General features: G+C 43.3%; 1 protein-coding gene across 1 annotated transcript; it reads left to right on the top strand.

The window, feature by feature from the left end:
* The first annotated feature begins 15,219 nt into the window (after positions 1 to 15,219).
* Positions 15,220 to 18,434, top strand: LOC143767855 (germ cell nuclear acidic protein-like). The gene is made up of 4 exons (XM_077256378.1): positions 15,220 to 15,240; positions 15,329 to 15,458; positions 17,233 to 17,440; positions 18,275 to 18,434. The coding sequence occupies exons 1-4, from the start codon at positions 15,220 to 15,222 to the stop codon at positions 18,351 to 18,353; spliced, it is 438 nt and encodes a 145-aa protein (XP_077112493.1). The 3' UTR covers positions 18,354 to 18,434.
* Positions 18,435 to 18,755: the final 321 nt, after the last annotated feature.

Here is an 18,755-nt window from a genome sequence, read left to right as displayed (position 1 = left end):
ACCAATTGTGGTCAAGGTATAATATAATGTAGTACACGTCTTAATTATGTAGCAGGGGTTGGGGTAGTCCCCTCATAGAATATAATGTAGCCCCCCATAGAATATAACGTAGCCTCCCTCATAGAATATAATGGAGCCCCCTCATAGAATATAATGTAGCCTCCCTCGCAGAATATAATGCAGCCCCACTCATAAAATAATGTAGCCCCCCTCAAAGAATAAAATGCAGCCCCCTCTCTTAGAATATAATGGAGCCCCTTCTCATAGAATATAATGCAGCCCACCTCATAGAATATAATGCAGCACTCCACAAAATACAATGCAACACCCTCATAAGGTATAATGCAGTCCCCACCATAGAATATCATGTAGCACCCTCATAGGCTAAAATGCCGCCCCCTCATATAGTATAATGCAGCCCCCATAGAGTATACTGTAGCACCCTCATAGGACATAACGCTGCACCACCTCATATAGTATGATGTAGCCCCCCCAGAATATAATGTAGTCCCCTGAGAGAATAATGCAGCCCCATCACAGAATATAATGTAGCCCCCCATAGAGTATACTGTAGCCCCCTCATATAGTATGAGGCAGCCCCCCAGAATGTAATATAGTCCCTTGAGAGAATAATGCAGTCCTCCCCACAGAATATAATTTAGCCCCCTCATAAAGTATAATGCAGCCCTCCTTATAGGGTATAATGCAGCCCCACTCCACCTCCATCATTTTTCTCCCCCTCCATCTCCATCATTGCCTTCTCCCCCACCACCCCTATCATTGCCCTTTCTACTATCTCCATCACTGCCTCCTCCCCCACAACCCCCATCATTGCCCATTCCACCACCGTCATTGTTTTTTACCACCATTACCATCATTATCCTTTACACCACAACTATCATTGTTTTCTCTCCCACCACCCTATCATTGCCCATTTCAACACCTCCATCATTGCCTCCCCCATCACCATCATTGTCCTTTCTACCACAACCATCATGGCCTTTTCCCCACCACCCTGCCATTGCCCATTTCACCACCTCAATCATTGCCTCCTTCCCCACCACCCCCATCTTCCTTCCCCACCACCCCATCATTGCCAATCTCCAATACACACATCTCCAATACGCACACACACAGCACAGCACCACTCTCTCTCACACACACACACACAAAGCTCCGCACCACATTCACACACACGCCACTGCACCACTCTCTCATTCTCACACACAAAAGCACTGCATCGCACCACATACAGACACACATGCACACGCATGCAGACAGACACACAGCACAGCTCACCTCTCGCAGCACATCCAGGCCGCTTCTTCCTCACCAGCAGCTTTCTGTCTGAAACAGCCGCGCGCTGAATGATGATGTCATCCAGCTGTGCTGTCTCAGACAGGAAGTGCAGGAAGCAGGATGCCGGGATGTGCTGCGAGAGGTGAGTAGTGCTGTGTGTCTGTCTGCGTGCGTGTGTGTATGTGGTGCGGTGCTTTGTGTGTGAGTGTGAGAGAATGCTGCAGTGGTGGTGGGGCTTTACATGCGGGCAGTGTTAGCTGTAGCCTGCGGATAACGCTGCCTGCTACTAAAGTGAAATGGTATTCACTCCTCTCCATGCCCATGAGGGTGTGGAGAAGCATGAATATTCATTTCTCTTTAGCAGTGGGGACAGGCGTGGCTTCTTGTCACCCGCAGCTCCTCAGGGGCCCCATAGACACTGGCTGGGGCCCTTAGAGCAGTGAGGGCCCTAGGCAGCTGCTGGCTAGTATGCCAGCAGATCTCAGTGTCTGGGCCCACCGGGGAATCCTCCGGTTCTCCGGTGGGCCAGTATGACCCTGATGTCACTGTGTATGCAATGCATTAAAAAAAAAATTAAGTTTAACATCTGAGCTGAATGAAGTATTAAACAACCTGATTCATTGCTTTCCCACCAATCTCATGATGATTAGAGCTCACCAATTCCAGAAGGCAAACAGAAAACTTATCATTTATAAGAGTAACTCCTCAGTTTCTCAACCTGGTGCGCTACGATTTTACCATTCTCCCCCAACTTCAAAAAATATTCACACAGCTGGACAACAACATCAGGGTGGCACAGATCATAGATTCCTATCACCTCCTAGCAGGTGGACACCGAGCTTTTATAAAGCTTCCCAGCATTGAGTAACTCGGCATCAGACATCACCAGTGTCGGACTGGAAGGGCCAAGGCTCACCAGTAACTGTGATTCTTGGTGCCCACTGTTCCGCTACTTGCAAATACTGTATATTTAACCCTGGAAAAAAATATACTGACTCTAGAAAAAATATTTACTTTTGTTGCTATGCAATATTAATTTGGCTAGCTTGCCTAATGATTGATAAGATGATGTTTTTTTTGCACTACACATTATCATTTCTTCACAGGGGACTACCAGAAGATTCTCCCGTTCTTCTGTGTGCCAGTCCAAGCCTGGACATGACATCACCCAGCAAGGTTGATGAAAACAGCAAAAATATTTCTCTGCAACAAAGTTCCCACAATTGGTGGAACCCATCCCAACTCTGGTCTGGGAGCATGAAAGTCTTATTCAACATATTGGGAGTAAAATTAAAGCCTTGCTCCCATGCTTGCTCAGTGTGCTGATCACATAATTGCTATGTAGGGATGAGCGAACCCATACAGTAAAGTGCGGTGTTCATACCGAACACAGGCTCCCAATTGGAATTTAGTTTTACTTTTCAGGTTCGTCAGCCTAAAAGTTTGTTGAAAGGCTGCAGTGCAGTCAATGGGCATCCTTGGGCCTGAGGACTATGGGCATCTTTTTTCCACCTCCCCTCCTTGCAAATCAGCCAGGCAGTCTGAATCCAAAGTCATGCAGCAGCCTCTTCTGCTTTTTGATGACTCTACTAGCTGGAATTCCATGGCCCATCCACCTGTCCCTGCCCCAGAAGTTGAAGAGACTAGGTGCACTGACGCCTAACCACTTTTTATGTTTGAAGATATACAGTGGGTGCAGGAAGTATTCGTACCCCTTTGAGGATATGTGCACACGGTGCAGATTTGGCTGTGGATCCGCAGCAGTTTTCCATGTGGTGTACAGTACCATGTAAACCTATGGAATACCAAATCCTCTGTGCACATGCTGCCATAAATCCCACGCAAAAACGCAGCTGTGTTTTTTCTGATGCATGTCAATTCTTTGTGTGGAACTACAGTGAAGCGATGGCCGGGGGACCACCACGGTGCAGGAAGACTACTGTACACAAGATGAGGTGCAAACAACAAAGGGTAGATTTATTGGAAGGCAAGGAATGAAGTGGGTGAGAAAGATGCAAACAGGGGTATGCAATGGCAAGAGACACTTTACAAGAGTTCTAAACTTTATCTTGTCCGCAAAATAGCACGGTGCTCCAACTGTATTAGGGTACGTTCACACAGGACTTTTTTGCTGCTTTTTTTTGCTGCTTTTTTATGCTAATTTTCAGCTGCTTATAGGTGCGTTTTTGGTGCGTTTTTTGGTGCGTTTTTGGTGCGTTTTTTTCATGCGTTTTTTGTGGTATATGGTGAATCAAACATGTTTGATGACTACACCAAAGACACTCAGTTAGTACTCAAGCACGCTCACATAACACGTTATCAGAGCACGTTCACATCACTAGTATTTACCTACTACCTGGTCATTTAATTTGTTAGAAAAGGACATATGTTAAGTTTTTTATTTACCAATCTCCCAGTGGAGCTTACATGCCATGCATCTGCCTTTTTTTGACGATCACTGTAGTTTGGGCAAGCTAAATCCCAAATTACAGGCATTGTTTCCACCTTGCAAAAATAAATGAAAAAGTAATTACCAAATGCAAGATGAAATGAAGCCAACATTCATGACAAGGAAGATACAGACATACACATGCAGAACACATGAACATGTACATAACAGCACATGAGCATCGCAAAGTGTACCATTGCAAACAATCGGATAGATAGATATATCACAAATTAAAAAAAATATTACCTCCATGATTAGTTGGGAAACATTAATGCCCATCCTCCTATACCAAGACATGGCTAAGGCTACGTTCACATTTGCGGCCAGCGCCGCAGCGTCGGGCGCCGCAGCGGCGCCGCATGCGTCATGCGCCCCTATATTTAACATGGGGGCGCATGGACATGCGGCGCACTTGCGTTTTGCGCCGCATGCGTCGCTGCGGCGCCCGCGTCGGGGCGCAGAGGACGCAGCAAGTTGCATTTTTGCTGCGTCCAAATTCAATGAAAAAAACGACGCATGCGGCGCAAAACGCAGCGTTGTGCATGCGTTTTGCTGCGTTTTTGTTTGCGTTGTGCGCTGCGGCGCCGACGCTGCGGCGCACAACGCAAATGTGAACGTAGCCTTAACACCTCACTACCAGAAACTCCCTCACAATAGATCACAATCAGGACACCTCACAATGGCTCTTCACACTTGACAATGGCTCACAATGGCTCTTCACACCTCACTACCAGGAACTCCCTCACAATAGATCACAATCAGGACACCTCACAATGGCTCCTCACACCTCACAATGGCTCACAATGGCTCTTCACACCTCACTACCACGACCAAAACTGCACCTGAGGTCACTGGCAGGTCACCTGTGGTGTACCTGCGTGTTTTGCTCATAGTAGCAACATGCAGCGTTTTGAAAAAACGCACAACGCATGCGTTTTCGCGGCAAAAACGCATGCGTTTTTAAACGCATAGTGGAGTCTGGATTTCATAAAATCCCATCCACTATGCTGTAACATCTGGACGCTGCGTTTTTGACGCAGCAGAAAAACGCAGCGTCAAAAACGCAGCGTTTCCTGAACGTGGAAACATACCCTTAGCGTTGCTGGCCTGCGCACGCGCTCCGTGACTGGTGGGATGCCCATGCATCTCCGGCTTCTATGATTCGAGAGCGCATGTCTGTGACGTCAACAGGGGATTTCCCCTCTGACGTGCGCTCCCGATGAATGCCGGGGAGCAGGGACTTCCCCGCAATTGAGTTGCGGTGCGCCTGCGCACTGCAATATAGAGGAGGAGTGACCGCAATTAGGTACGTCCGAGATTTTGGAGAGAGACAGCTGGGCAGTGACGACTTCCTGTGCCCGTGTCACGGTGTGACTGCGCGTCTACAATGCGGGTCTATTGACCTCATTATAAAAGCACCTCGCTCTGCTGAGCCCTTCCATTCCCTCTTTGAAAAAGAAAACGCGAAACGCGCGTCAGGGGGTATTCGGAGCCCCAGGCAGATTAACCATTCCACTATGGGTAAGCAGTCTCGCATCAAGTGGGCACAGTGACTGACTTTTAGCATGGTAGACATATGTCCACATGGACTTTGGTACTATATGGGAAAGTTACACCATGCTTTTTTGTGCCAATACTGATGCTTACTTATGAGAATACCCTGGTGTGTGTTTTGTATCACTTTCTCTGCCTGTGACTTGGATGTTTGTATACTAGGGTTCTTTTCCTTCCATTTGTGTACCATAATATGCTATGTGGTTTTTTTATGATTGTTATAAATAAAATTTAATATTTTTATACATATTTGTATGGTACTCAGTTTTATATATATATATTTGTATAGAACTCCTTTTTTTCGTGTTAAAATAAATTATTCGGAGTATACATTATTGTTTCCAATTTATATACATGGGTAAAGATAACCAACCACTGATACTTATATACAGATTATGTGGGGCCCATGTGGTTTCTGTTGGTTTGATTTCAACATTTATATAGGTGTCTAAATGGAAAACAGTGGAATATGGGATAAGATTATAAATTGGGCATATTCATATTTACTGATTTTACTTGACATGTTTAATACTATTCCAGTCTCATCCAAGGAAGAGGCCAGTTCCCAGGTCCCCAAGCCTGATTGACACCAGTGGCTTGGATTCCAGTTCATCATCGAATAAACCAGGTACTGTGTCTGATACAGAAAAGGGTCTGATATATTGATAGCTGTCATTGTGGTCATCATTGGGTGCAGCTTCCGTGCACATTTTAGTAAGGGTTTGGATATATTTATATTGTATATCTATGGTAATGAGCAGCGATGTAATTAGAGTCCAAAGGGCCATGGGATAAAACTTAGAGGTCTCACATCAGAAGCATATTGGTCAGATATACAGGCCTCTGTAATAATGTCTGCTGTTCTAGCTCCCATCCTGTAATAATGTCACCGTCCTGGCCTCCATCCTATAATACTGTCCTCTGTCCTGAACAAATGTCCCCCATCATGCAATGATGTATTCCTCACCCCTTTCTTGTCATAATGTACTCCATCTTGGCCCCATCTCGTAATAATTCCCCTCATCTTGGCTACCATCCTGCAATAATGTCCCCCATCATGCAATGATGTATTCCTCATCCCTTTCTTGTCATAATGTACTCCATCTTGGCCCCATTTCATAATAATTCCCCTCTTGTTGGCTACCATCCTGCAATAATGTCCCCCATCTTAACACCATCCAGTAATATTGTCCTCCATCTGGGCTGCCATCCTGTAATAACATCCCCAAATCCTGACCTCTATCCAGTACTAATGTCTATCATACTGCTCTTATCCTGCAATAATGTCCCCTGATCTGCCCCATCCAGTAATAATGTCTTCCATCTTGGCTGCCATCCTGTCCATCATTACTAATACAATATTCTAAAAAGAGATGTATGTTTTTTTGCTTCCACAGATCTGAAAGTGCTATCTTTAGATAGTGATTTGAAGAATACCACCAGGTAGGACAGACATCTTATCTCTCTTACTTTTTTGTGCGGGCCTTACTATTTGTCTTTCATGGGCTATGGTGGGTTAACTATAGCATTTGTTATCGTGGCCATTACTTTGACTGGGCTATAGGTATATACTCGCCCAAACAGGATTTATGCTGGCCACTATATTAGCTGCGCTTTGCTTCCCTTTTTTTTTTTTTTTTTTAATATATTCATGATTGCTATAGGAGGTCTTTTGCCATCTGTTATTCTTGGGGCATTACTATATATGTTTATGGTGACTATTGTATATTTATATTGATATTTTTGTTACTGTGTATTTATTGTCATCATTCTATTAACCATTGGGATTGTGTATGGTTACTATTGTATATTTATATTCATGTTGATATTTTTTGTAATTATGTATTTATTGTCATCATTCTATTTACCATTTGGATTGTGGATGTAGTGCCCTCACAGCATAGGGGGTCCAGGAGTGGGGTGCTATTGCTCTGTTTTTACTTATGTTTTATGCATTTTTTCTGCTGTTTTGGTGTACTTAATAAAGCTTTATATTATTACTATTTGGTGTAGTGTGCGGGCTTTTACGGTAGTGCCTTTTTTCTCTTTCTTGCTCATGTAGTTCATTACTACCGGCCCCTTGGCACCTCCCTGTTACTTTGACTATAGTTGTGCGCCTGGTTTCTCTTTATTATACAATTTGCTGTTTTGCCCTCCTAGTGGCGGGTGTTTCTTCTCAAGGCTTGCACACGTCTTATTTGGGATTCAGGTGAGTTATGTGAGACTCACTTATGATATTTAGTTATTTATATTATTTGTTGTGTATTTTTGGTATTCGCTTTACGGGTGTTTTTGTGGACATAGGAACATGGATTGGGACGCCCGGGAGGCGGCATGGCATGCTCAATCTTCAAATATATTTGCTGCTACAGAGACGGCTGCTCAGGATTCGGATTTTTCACAACTCACTGCTGATTTAATGGCAGCACACAAACTTGGCATCAGGCTGTGGTGGAATATCCGCAGCCTGGAGGAGTATATGAAGTCCGGCATAGTACCACGGGGTCTGAGGGTGGCGATATATCCAGCATGGGAGCCCTCTTCTGAATTCCAGACTACTTGGGAAAAAGGACTGTTAAGCTGCTCTAACATAATTATGAATATGCTTTTGGCACATGACAGAGAACTATTTTCAGATACTAAAAAGAAAATTAAAGATATGGAAATTAAATTGACCTCTTTTGACAATAACACTCAGGTTCAACCATTTAAACTTAAATTGAAAGATATTTTGGATAAATTTGATCACGAGATTATGCAACGCAAAAAAACTAAGTTCTCGAGGGACCGCAGAGATTTTGAACAGGGCCAAGCGTTTCGTTGGAAACATCATGGCAACTCAAGGCCTCAGTTTACATCACGCAAAACTGTGACGGGTGCTGGTATTTTACCACGCACCGATGATACTCGCACATCTGGGAGTGATTTTTTGTCCTCGGTCGAAAGCGATCTAGACACCGGACCCGAAGAGGGAAGAAGCGGCGACAATATAGCAATGAGAGTGACACGGAGCAAAGTTCACAGACCGACATTTTACAATCAACGCAGGAGATTTCGCAAATAGCTGTGCCAGATGGGTCGTCACAATGCACACCAGAAAGTCAGGTACAAGGTGACACTTTACACATTATTAATTTGTCTGATTACCAGCTATCACCAATTGAAACCTCTGTGCTTCAAAGGGGTTTGACTTTTTCACCTGTCCAGCCGGTTGATAAATTTGTGCTTATCAAGGATCTGTATCTTTTTTGTAGGTCTTTGGTTCTCCAGGTCCTACACAATAAACCACAATTGATTGATAATGTGGACCAGGCTGATCGAAGTGTCTTACAGGATTTATTGGACTTATTACAGGAGAATTCTGATGTGACAGGTAAGGGTCGTTTCCCCCATAGGACCAAATCTACCACGGCTCCCCCTCTCTCTTTGGTACCCTCGGTTAGGGTTTTTTTTGAACTAGTAAAGAAGGATATACTCTCACTATCTGTCCGGGCTTCTTTACCTAACAATCTGAATGCCATGGAGAGGAGGGCTATTATGGGCCTCAAAAACAATCAGGCGTTTATCATCAAGGAGGCCGATAAAGGGGGCAATGTGGTTCTCTGGCCACATGGCTTATATTTGGAGGAGGCCAATCGTCAATTGCAGAATACCAAATTCTATAGGAAACTCCCGTCAGATCCCACAGGAATATTTTCTGTGAAATACAGGAGGCTCCTGGACAGGGCCAAGGATTTGGGCATTATCCGGGAACAAGAATTCAGATTTTTGTGGGTGGAGTGTCCTATTGTGTCTACCTTTTACATGCTGCCCAAGGTGCACAAAAATTTGGTTAAGCCTCCTGGTCGGCCCATTGTGGCCAGTATTGGGAGCCTATGTGAAAAGGCATCAATCTATGTAGATTATTTTCTACAGCCTTTGGTTAAACAACTGCCCTCCTTTGTACAGGACTCTTCATGTTTCATTCGCACATGTTTGGACATGAGCATACCAACACAGGCTCTGCTCGTTACATGTGACGTGGAGTCCCTGTATTCAAATATTAACCATGGGGATGGGACTGCGGCAGTTTTATATTTCTTTGACCTTGTCGTGAATTCTGACAGAATGCACGACTCTTTTGTGGTTGACCTTTTGAGTTTCATTTTGAATCACAATTATTTTGTGTTCGACAGGACTTTCTTTTTACAGGTATCAGGGGTGGCCATGGGGGCGCGCTGTGCCCCGGCCCTCGCGAACCTATTTTTGGGTTGGTGGGAGGCCACTGTGGTCTACCCTATGGCATCATATAACAACCATGTACGCTATTGGCGGCGTTACATTGATGACCTATTCTTTGTTTGGACAGGTACAGCTTCAGAATGCCGGGATTTCATCGAGGCATTAAATTGCAATACGCATAATATCATCTTGACATATGAAATTTCCCCGTCCTCAGTGACATTTTTGGACCTCCGGGTTACTAAGGAGAATGGATCACTGGTTACGAGCCTGTTTCGAAAACCCACAGCTACGAACTCCCTCTTAGAATATCGTAGTTTCCACCCAGCGCACACTAAGAGAGGAGTACCTATCGGACAATTCTTGCGTGTTAGACGGAATTGCACTGAAGATAAAGATTTCCGGTTGGAAGCACGGGAGCTTACCTCACGACTTAAAGATAGAAGCTATCCAAGGCGGTGTATCTCGGCGGCCTACGAGCGGGCCAGGTCCCAATCCCAGGTATCTTTACTGACTGCTAAGACGAAAATTGTCAACTCCAGACCTCGTTTTATTACTACCTTCAATTCCCATTGGTCACATGTAAGGGGGATTCTTCGCAGACATTGGGATATTCTCACGACCGATCTACAGACTTCCCAAATTGTCAGCGACACGCCTCTGCTCACGGCAAGAAGGGCTCCTAATTTTAGGGACCTTCTTACTAGGAGCCATTATACAAGACAGACGAAGAGGTTACAGCGGGGTGTGGTTCTAAAGGGTTCCTTTGCATGCGGTAGCTGCAATGTGTGCCCCTTTATGTGTGCTAACAGAGATTTTTTTGTTAATCCCAGGGATGGAACCAGATACACCTTGAAGAACTACATTAATTGCAAGAGCAGTTGTGTCATCTATGCCTTAATATGTCCATGTCATATGGTATACGTGGGACAGACATCTCAGGAACTCCGACGACGCATACAGAAGCATTTTTCTACTATCAATCTGGCCTCTTTGGATCAAGCAAAGGGCAAACTCCTTACTTCAGTGGCGTCCCATTATCTCACCCACCACTCCGGTAAAATCAACAACACACGGGTGGTTGGGTTGGAGAAGATACAAATATCCAATAGGGGGGGATGTCCCAAGAAATTGCTTCTGCGGTCAGAGTCCCGCTGGATTTTCAACCTGAACTCTACAGCTCCAGCAGGGCTTAATGAGGAGCTTCTATTCACTGGCTTTTTGGGTGAATAGGTTTTGGCCTCTGTAGGCTTGTTCCTCGGGGTCATCTATTAATTATTTTGCTTTTCCCCTATTTTTTACAGGTGCCGCATGTCCCTCTCCTATTCTGGGCCTTTTTTACGTGATCATCTGGTTCCTATATGGTTTGGATGTGGGATTGCCTCCAGCATCCCTGGGATAAATTTGGAAACTAACTACTGACATCTCGGATATACTACATACCTAGTCTTTAGAGTCTTCGATTCCGTCTCTCCTGGATCTTCATGGGGGCCTACATTTACCTATATTGGTTATTGTCGCATTCTCCTACGGATTGGATTTTCTGTGGCTCTTTTTGTATATGGCCCATTTTTTCTGCTCTTGGCAAATGTTTGCATTATATGTTTTTTCTTTAATTATTATTATTATTATCATTATTATTATTATTATTTCCTTTTCTCTTTTTTTTTTTTTTTCCCCCCCCCAGCATTTCTTAGTCTAGTGCGCGTCCAATATGGTCTTGGGGTCGATATAGGTTATGATTACGGGTCTTGACTTTTTGATAGTCTGACATATGTATTTAATTCTCTATTATACATTAACATACTGCATACTGTTCTATGGGCCCCCGTTGCATTGACTGTGGAGTCTGTGGGCTTATTCCTAATTTTTTCAATCTTAATAATAAAAAATTTTCTTTCATTTTCTTTTTATTTATTATTATTATTATTTTTATTATTATTTATATATATATATATATATTTTTTTTTTTTTTTTTTTTCGCCATTTGTAGTTTATATGGCTCTCCTTTGTTAGTATTATATCTGTTGTCTCACTTGGGTATGTGTATATATGTATTTACTTGTTCACGGATATTTTTTTTTTTTTGCAGTACTTTGTCTTGTACTTTTTATGTTATCTGTTTGTCTATTCATGTGTGTGTGTGTGCATATATATACGGGCCCGTTGTTCTGTCCTGTATCCTGGCCGCTCTGGCCGTGCTTATGCTGACCGGCTCATGGGTGCTCTCGCTGCAGGTGCCCGCTGCGCTGCAGCTTTATTAGTCGGGCGCTGCCTTCTGCTGTGTGTGCTGACTATCTGCGCCTTTTCTCTACGCAGGCGCTGTGTTTTGATGATCCTGCGCTTATACACGGGCCAGCGCTACTGTTTTATGTACGCCTAGGCTTTTCTTGCCTGTGATTTTTACACGCAGGCGCCGTGTCGCTATGTTCATGCGCGGACTGGCGCCACTATGTGGGGTGCACCTGGGCCTGTCCTGCCTCTCATCTCCCCACGCTGGCGCTGTTGTGCCATGTTTTCTTGCTCATGCGCAGCTTAATGCTGTGATTTACATCTCATTTCCGGCTCCTGCATTCATGCCTCTCTCATGCACCTGTGGTCCACACCTGCACCTGGTACATCAATCAGCCAGCAGGTATTTATGTGCCTGGCATCCATGTGTACACATCTTCCCCTGACGAAGCCGTACGGGTTACGGCGATACGCGTTGGGTCGCACCCCGCTCTTACTTTCATCTGGGGCCCCCTTCTGGTTGGTATCTCCCTCTTATTTTGTCTGGGTCTTGATTTATATTATGGCTTGCAGCTTCAGATCTGTGCGACTCCATTTGCACATATGACAGGGCCTTTATTGCACTTACTTTTTTTGTGCGGGCCTTACTATTTGTCTTTCATGGGCTATGGTGGGTTAACTATAGCATTTGTTATCGTGGCCATTACTTTGACTGGGCTATAGGTATATACTCGCCCAAACAGGATTTATGCTGGCCACTATATTAGCTGCGCTTTGCTTCCCTTTTTTTTTTTTTTTTTTTTTTTTTTTTTAATATATTCATGATTGCTATAGGAGGTCTTTTGCCATCTGTTATTCTTGGGGCATTACTATATATGTTTATGGTGACTATTGTATATTTATATTGATATTTTTGTTACTGTGTATTTATTGTCATCATTCTATTAACCATTGGGATTGTGTATGGTTACTATTGTATATTTATATTCATGTTGATATTTTTTGTAATTATGTATTTATTGTCATCATTCTATTTACCATTTGGATTGTGGATGTAGTGCCCTCACAGCATAGGGGGTCCAGGAGTGGGGTGCTATTGCTCTGTTTTTACTTATGTTTTATGCATTTTTTCTGCTGTTTTGGTGTACTTAATAAAGCTTTATATTATTACTATTTGGTGTAGTGTGCGGGCTTTTACGGTAGTGCCTTTTTTCTCTTTCTTGCTCATGTAGTTCATTACTACCGGCCCCTTGGCACCTCCCTGTTACTTTGACTATAGTTGTGCGCCTGGTTTCTCTTTATTAGACATCTTATCTCTTACTAGATACTTCATGATGATTAATTATTAATGGTGGACTCATATTTTCTTACATTTATTTCACAGAACCGATGATGACACCATTATCATTAGTGATAATGAGGATTTTAATGAAGGAGAAAGTTCCACAAATACAAGTAAGTAATTTCTAGATAAAATTCTGGTGTATGTTTTTGTATAAAGAACAATTCTTCGTTTTCTGTGCTGTCTCAGGTCATGGACATTTACATTTTGGCAAAATACTTCATTGCCATGTTGACTTATTATGGCTACTGTTGTCTCTATAGAATTCCTTACAGCAGTGCAATGAATTTGCTTAAGTTTTACTGTAAGTCATGAAGACATAAGTAGAGTCCTATACAATTGCTCCCACATCTCCATTAAAACCTATGGAAGCTACCATAGTCTGATCAGCGACATATTCTGCTCTGGTTTGATCCCTCTAGTATGGACCCTTATACTGACATGTCTCATTAGCAAAATCATCAATTTTGAGCCTAAAACTTAGTTAAAAGTCTTTTCACTCTTTCATATTTTTGTACAGATGATTCATATGATAGTGCGGAGAGCTCCGATAGTGAGGACAGGTGAGTTGTGTTGAACATATTGATCATTGTACAAAACCGTAAATTAAGAAAGAAATGTTTCCTGTGAATTTATAGATGATTCCTTATTTTTCCCAGTTTGCCAATGTGCAAAATCCCTGGCTTATTCCTGGAAGGCATCGTATCACCAGGTTCCAAATATGTGACCAATTTTCAGGAGAATAAAGTGGAGCTTGTGGAACTCTTGTACGAGCTGTATAATATCACCATCTTCGGGAGTAAGGTATCCTATCAATAGTATCTGGGTTATACAAGATTTATCCATCCTCCCACAATTATGTTCAAGAAAAGTGTCTTTAGTAGTGTTGAGCGATACCGTCCGATACTTGAAAGTATCGGTATCGGAAAGTATCGGCCGATACCGGCAAAATATCGGATCCAATCCGATACCGATACCCGATACCAATACAAGTCAATGGGACTCATGTATCGGACGGTATCCCTGATGGTTCCCAGGGTCTGAAGGAGAGGAAACTCTCCTTCAGGCCCTGGGATCCATATAAATGTGTAAAATAAAGAATTAAAATTAAAAAATAGGGATATACTCACCCTCTGACGCGCCCTGGACTTTACCGCCGTAACCGGGAGCCTTCTTTGCTTCAAATGCGCGCGTTTTCTTCATTCCGTGACGTCACGGCTTGTGATTGGTCGCGTGCCGCCCATGTGGCCGGGACGCAACCAATCACAGCAAGCCGTGACGTAATTTCAGGTCCTTCAGGATTTTAAAATTACGTTCCGGCGTTGTGATTGGTTGCGTCGCGGTCACATGGGCGAGGCGACCAATCACAAGCCGTGACGTCACGGGAGGCAGGAGACGCGCGCATTTTAAAATGCGCGCGTGTCCAGCCTCCCGTGACGTCACGGCTTGTGATTGGTCGCCTCGCCCATGTGACCGCGACGCAACCAATCACAACGCCGGAACGTAATTTTAAAATCCTGAAGGACCTGAAATTACGTCACAGCTTGCTGTGATTGGTTGCGTCCCGGCCACATGGGCGGCGCGCGACCAATCACAAGCCGGGACTTCGCGTAAGGAAGTTAAAGCGCGAATTTTAAGCAAACAACGCTGACGGTTCCCTCGGTAAGGTGCAGGCTGCGTCGGAGAGGTGAGTATAGCAATATTTTTTATTTTAATTCTTTATTTTACACATTAATGTTGTTTCGATACCGATACCCGATACCACAAAAGTATCGGATCTCGGTATCGGAATTCCGATACAGCAAATATCGGTCGATACCCGATACTTGCGGTATCGGAATGCTCAACACTAGTCTTTAGCTTTCTAGAGAGCCCATAACCCTGTTGTCACTGCTCTGAAATGTCGTTATTTAAAATGTCAGGAAAACCGTCTTATCTATGGATTGAGTGGAGACCTTACATGAGATCCAACATGCATAGACATAGAGATCCTCAATTTTTGGCGTGAAGTTCAATGGATTTTTTACTCTTAGAAATAAAATAATTTAGTTGACATCTGGATATTTTAGATTAAGTTTATATTTATTGTTGCTCTCACAACTTGGACTTCTCAAAATACCCCATGCCTCATATATGGAGACCAGTAATGTACATTACATGATAGTTGGGTTCTTTGTTAGATTGGCACCTAAGAGTTTACAGGTATAATGGAATTTATTTCCCCCTTTTAGCTTCCAACAAAAATAAAAATCGTGTGGAATAACAGGCTGACCAAAACATCTGCTCAGACCTCTAACATTGTGGATAATAACCAACATAAGTCCATGATAGAACTTTCCGTTAAAGTCTTGGATTCTGCCGGTAGGTTTGATATTACTACATCGCTTACAGCATCTTTATAAAATAACGTATGTACATGGTAAAAAGATGCTACTTGTGCTGTAATACATGTTTTATACTCATTGTACAATCATTCATGATAAGAAATGAGTACACCCTCTTTGAATTCTATGTAAAATTCAAAATAAAAAATAATTGGGCATTAGAATGTCTTAAAATAAGGCAAACACAACCTCAAAAAGAACTCTTGTTAAATAACACTGCGACATTATTTGTCAAAAAGTAGGCCAACATGCAAATCCTGTATGTGAAATATTAAGAACACCTTTGCTGCTTTAATAGGAATTAATATGGGAATTGAAAGACATGTTCTGCCTATAATATAGATTTTAAGGGGACCTATCAGGTTTTATAATTGTATTAGCCTCATGATGAAGGGTCAATATGTAGGCTAATAACATTATGAAGCTAACAGGCCTCTTTACTGAAACTGCGGCACCTAGGAGAAAATGAATTTTACTTTTCCCGGGAGCCACCGGCTTTTAGTGATGCCGTCACACTCAGAGCAATTACAGTCACCACTCACAGTACTGAGAGCATCAACGGTAACCATATCCCACCAGTGACTGACAGCCAGCTCTACAGTGCACATTTCAGTGTGGCTGTCAGTCGGTGCTGCAGGGTTTTCACAGCCACTGCTCCCAGGGCTCTAAGTGGTATCTATAATTGCTCTAGACTTGGCTGCATGGCTGAAAGCTGGCAGCTCCTACTTCCTTTGCAAAATATTGATTTTAATATTATACTTAACTTTTCACGCAGTTTTGGATAAATAAATAATTATACGGTTTTTCTTATCTGAGGTCATATTTCCCTGCCTTGGAGATCTTCTAAGGGCCAGATTTGTTTTATTATGTCCTGATTAGTGTTGAGCGATACCGTCCGATACTTGAAAGTATCGGCCGATACCGGCAAAGTATCGGATCCAATCCGATACCGATACCCGATACCAATACAAGTCAATGGGACTCAAGTATCGGACGGTATCCCTGATGGTTCCCAGGGTCTGAAAGAGAGGAAACTCTCCTTCAGACCCTGGGATCCATATAAATGTGTAAAATAAAGAATTAAAATAAAAAATATTGCTATACTCACCTGTCCGACGCAGCCTGGACCTCAGCGAGGGAACCGGCAGCGTTGTTTGTTTAAATTTTGCGCTTTTACTTGGTTACGTGAAGTCCCGGCTTGTGATTGGTCAGGGCGGCCATGTTGCCGGGACGCGGACCAATCACAGCAAGCCGTGACGAAATTACGTCACGGCTTGCTGTGATTGGTCCGCGTCCCGGCAACATGGCCGCCATTAACCAATCACAGCAAGCCGTGACGTAATTTCGTCACGGCTTGCTGTGATTGGTCCACGTCCCGGCAACATGGCCGCCCTGACCAATCACAAGCCGGGACTTCACGTAACCAAGTAAAAGCGCAAAATTTAAACAAACAACGCTGCCGGTTCCCTCGCTGAGGTCCAGGCTGCGTCGGAGAGGTGAGTATAGCAATATTTTTTATTTTAATTCTCTCTTTTACACATTATTACATTAATGTTGTTGCGATACCCGATACCCGATACCACAAAAGTATCGGATCTCGGTATCGGAAATTCCGATACAGCAAATATCGGCCGATACCCGATACTTGCAGTATCGGAATGCTCAACACTAGTCCTGATATGTAAAAGCAAAGAATTCAAACAGGGTGCACTTAGTTTTTCTCATGTCTGTATAAACACTTTTATTTTCAGAACGATTAAGATCCACACTTGCACACGAAATGTGTCATGTTGCATGCTGGTTGATTGATGGTGAACAGGGTGACAACCATGGTCCGTTATGGCAGGCGTATGCAAAAAGAGTTAGTTATATCCACCCTGAGCTGCCACAGGTGGAGATCTATCACAACTATACCATAAACTACAACTTCAACTATCAATGCACTTTATGTGATAACAGGTAAGTCAATCTGATCATTCAATTTCTCATGAAACACAGTTCTGTGCTGTGTTGGGTGTAAATATGTGATTCTTCAGAATTCGCTTTAGTCTGTGCCTGATGAAGAGACCGGAGTAGTCTCGAAAGCTTCCAATTTGTTACCATCTTTTCAGTTAGCCATTAAAAGGTATCAACCACTGAGGACTCTCTATTCTAAATATTTTGCAAGAAACACAATCACTGTGGAATGACACCGGTGTTGTTCTGTTGGTATGCTTTTATATTTTACTAGTATATGTGTAGACTAATGTCTGGAAGCAGTAGGGTTAAAGAAGTTGTCCACTACCTGGATAACTTCTCATACTCCTTTCTTGGCCCTGATAAAATAATAAAGCTCATACTCACCTCCTGTGCTTGCACAGTTCCCATGGTGCCGGCACTCACTCTCCCCGTGACCTTGTGTGGTGTTGTGACGCGTAACACTGATGCCCAATCAGTGCTGGTGTTACTGTCCTCACCTCTTATGGAAATAGACAGGAAGAGGAAGCCCGAGATCAGCTGAAGCCCGTCACAATACCGTATGAGAGCCCCGGGGAGAGTGAGTGCCGACACCGTGGGACCGGCGCCAGTATGGGAGGTGAGTATGAGCTTTATTATTTTATGAGGGCCAAACATTTTGATTGAAAATGTTTTATCCTAGTAGTGGAGCACCCCTTTAAGGATTCTACATTTTATTTTTTGTATGCTAGGGCCTATTATTAATGCATTTCTACAATTTGTTCTTTCTGATACAATCCAAGTTACCAACCAACATTCTTGACAGTCTGTTAACCAATATTATTTCTATCTTCCTAGATTCGGGCACTTTAGAAAAATACCTGACATCAAATATTGCCTCCGCTGTGGTGGCCGATTACAACTGGCCACCATGTAAATATGTTACAGCGACAAGAGTAATCCAGGGTAAAGAATCAAGGAAAAATGCTCTCCTTACTGTACAATAAAAGACTGAATAAGGGAGGATTTAATATGTTGTAACAGAATCAACTTACTTAAATCAAGTTTGGGGCAGTATGGTGGCTCAGTGGTTAGAACTGCAGCCTTGCAGCTCTGTGGTCCTTGGTTCCAATCTCATAAAAAAACAACATCTGCAAGGAGTTTTGTATGTTCTCCCCGTGTTTGCGTTGGTTTCCTCAGGGTTCTCTGGTTTCCTCTCACACTCCAAAGACATACAGATAGGGAACCAGGTTGTGAGCACCAATGTGTAACATGATGGCCCTCAGCGTTGGACTGGAGCACCTTGGACCCACCAGAGAAAGTCATTCTTCGGGCCCAC

Source organism: Ranitomeya variabilis, chromosome 4 (assembly GCF_051348905.1).
Source record: "Ranitomeya variabilis isolate aRanVar5 chromosome 4, aRanVar5.hap1, whole genome shotgun sequence".
In the NCBI taxonomy this organism is placed as follows: Eukaryota; Metazoa; Chordata; class Amphibia; order Anura; family Dendrobatidae; genus Ranitomeya; species Ranitomeya variabilis.
Note: the sequence above shows the minus strand (reverse complement) of the source record. Positions and strands in the feature narration are given on the sequence as shown.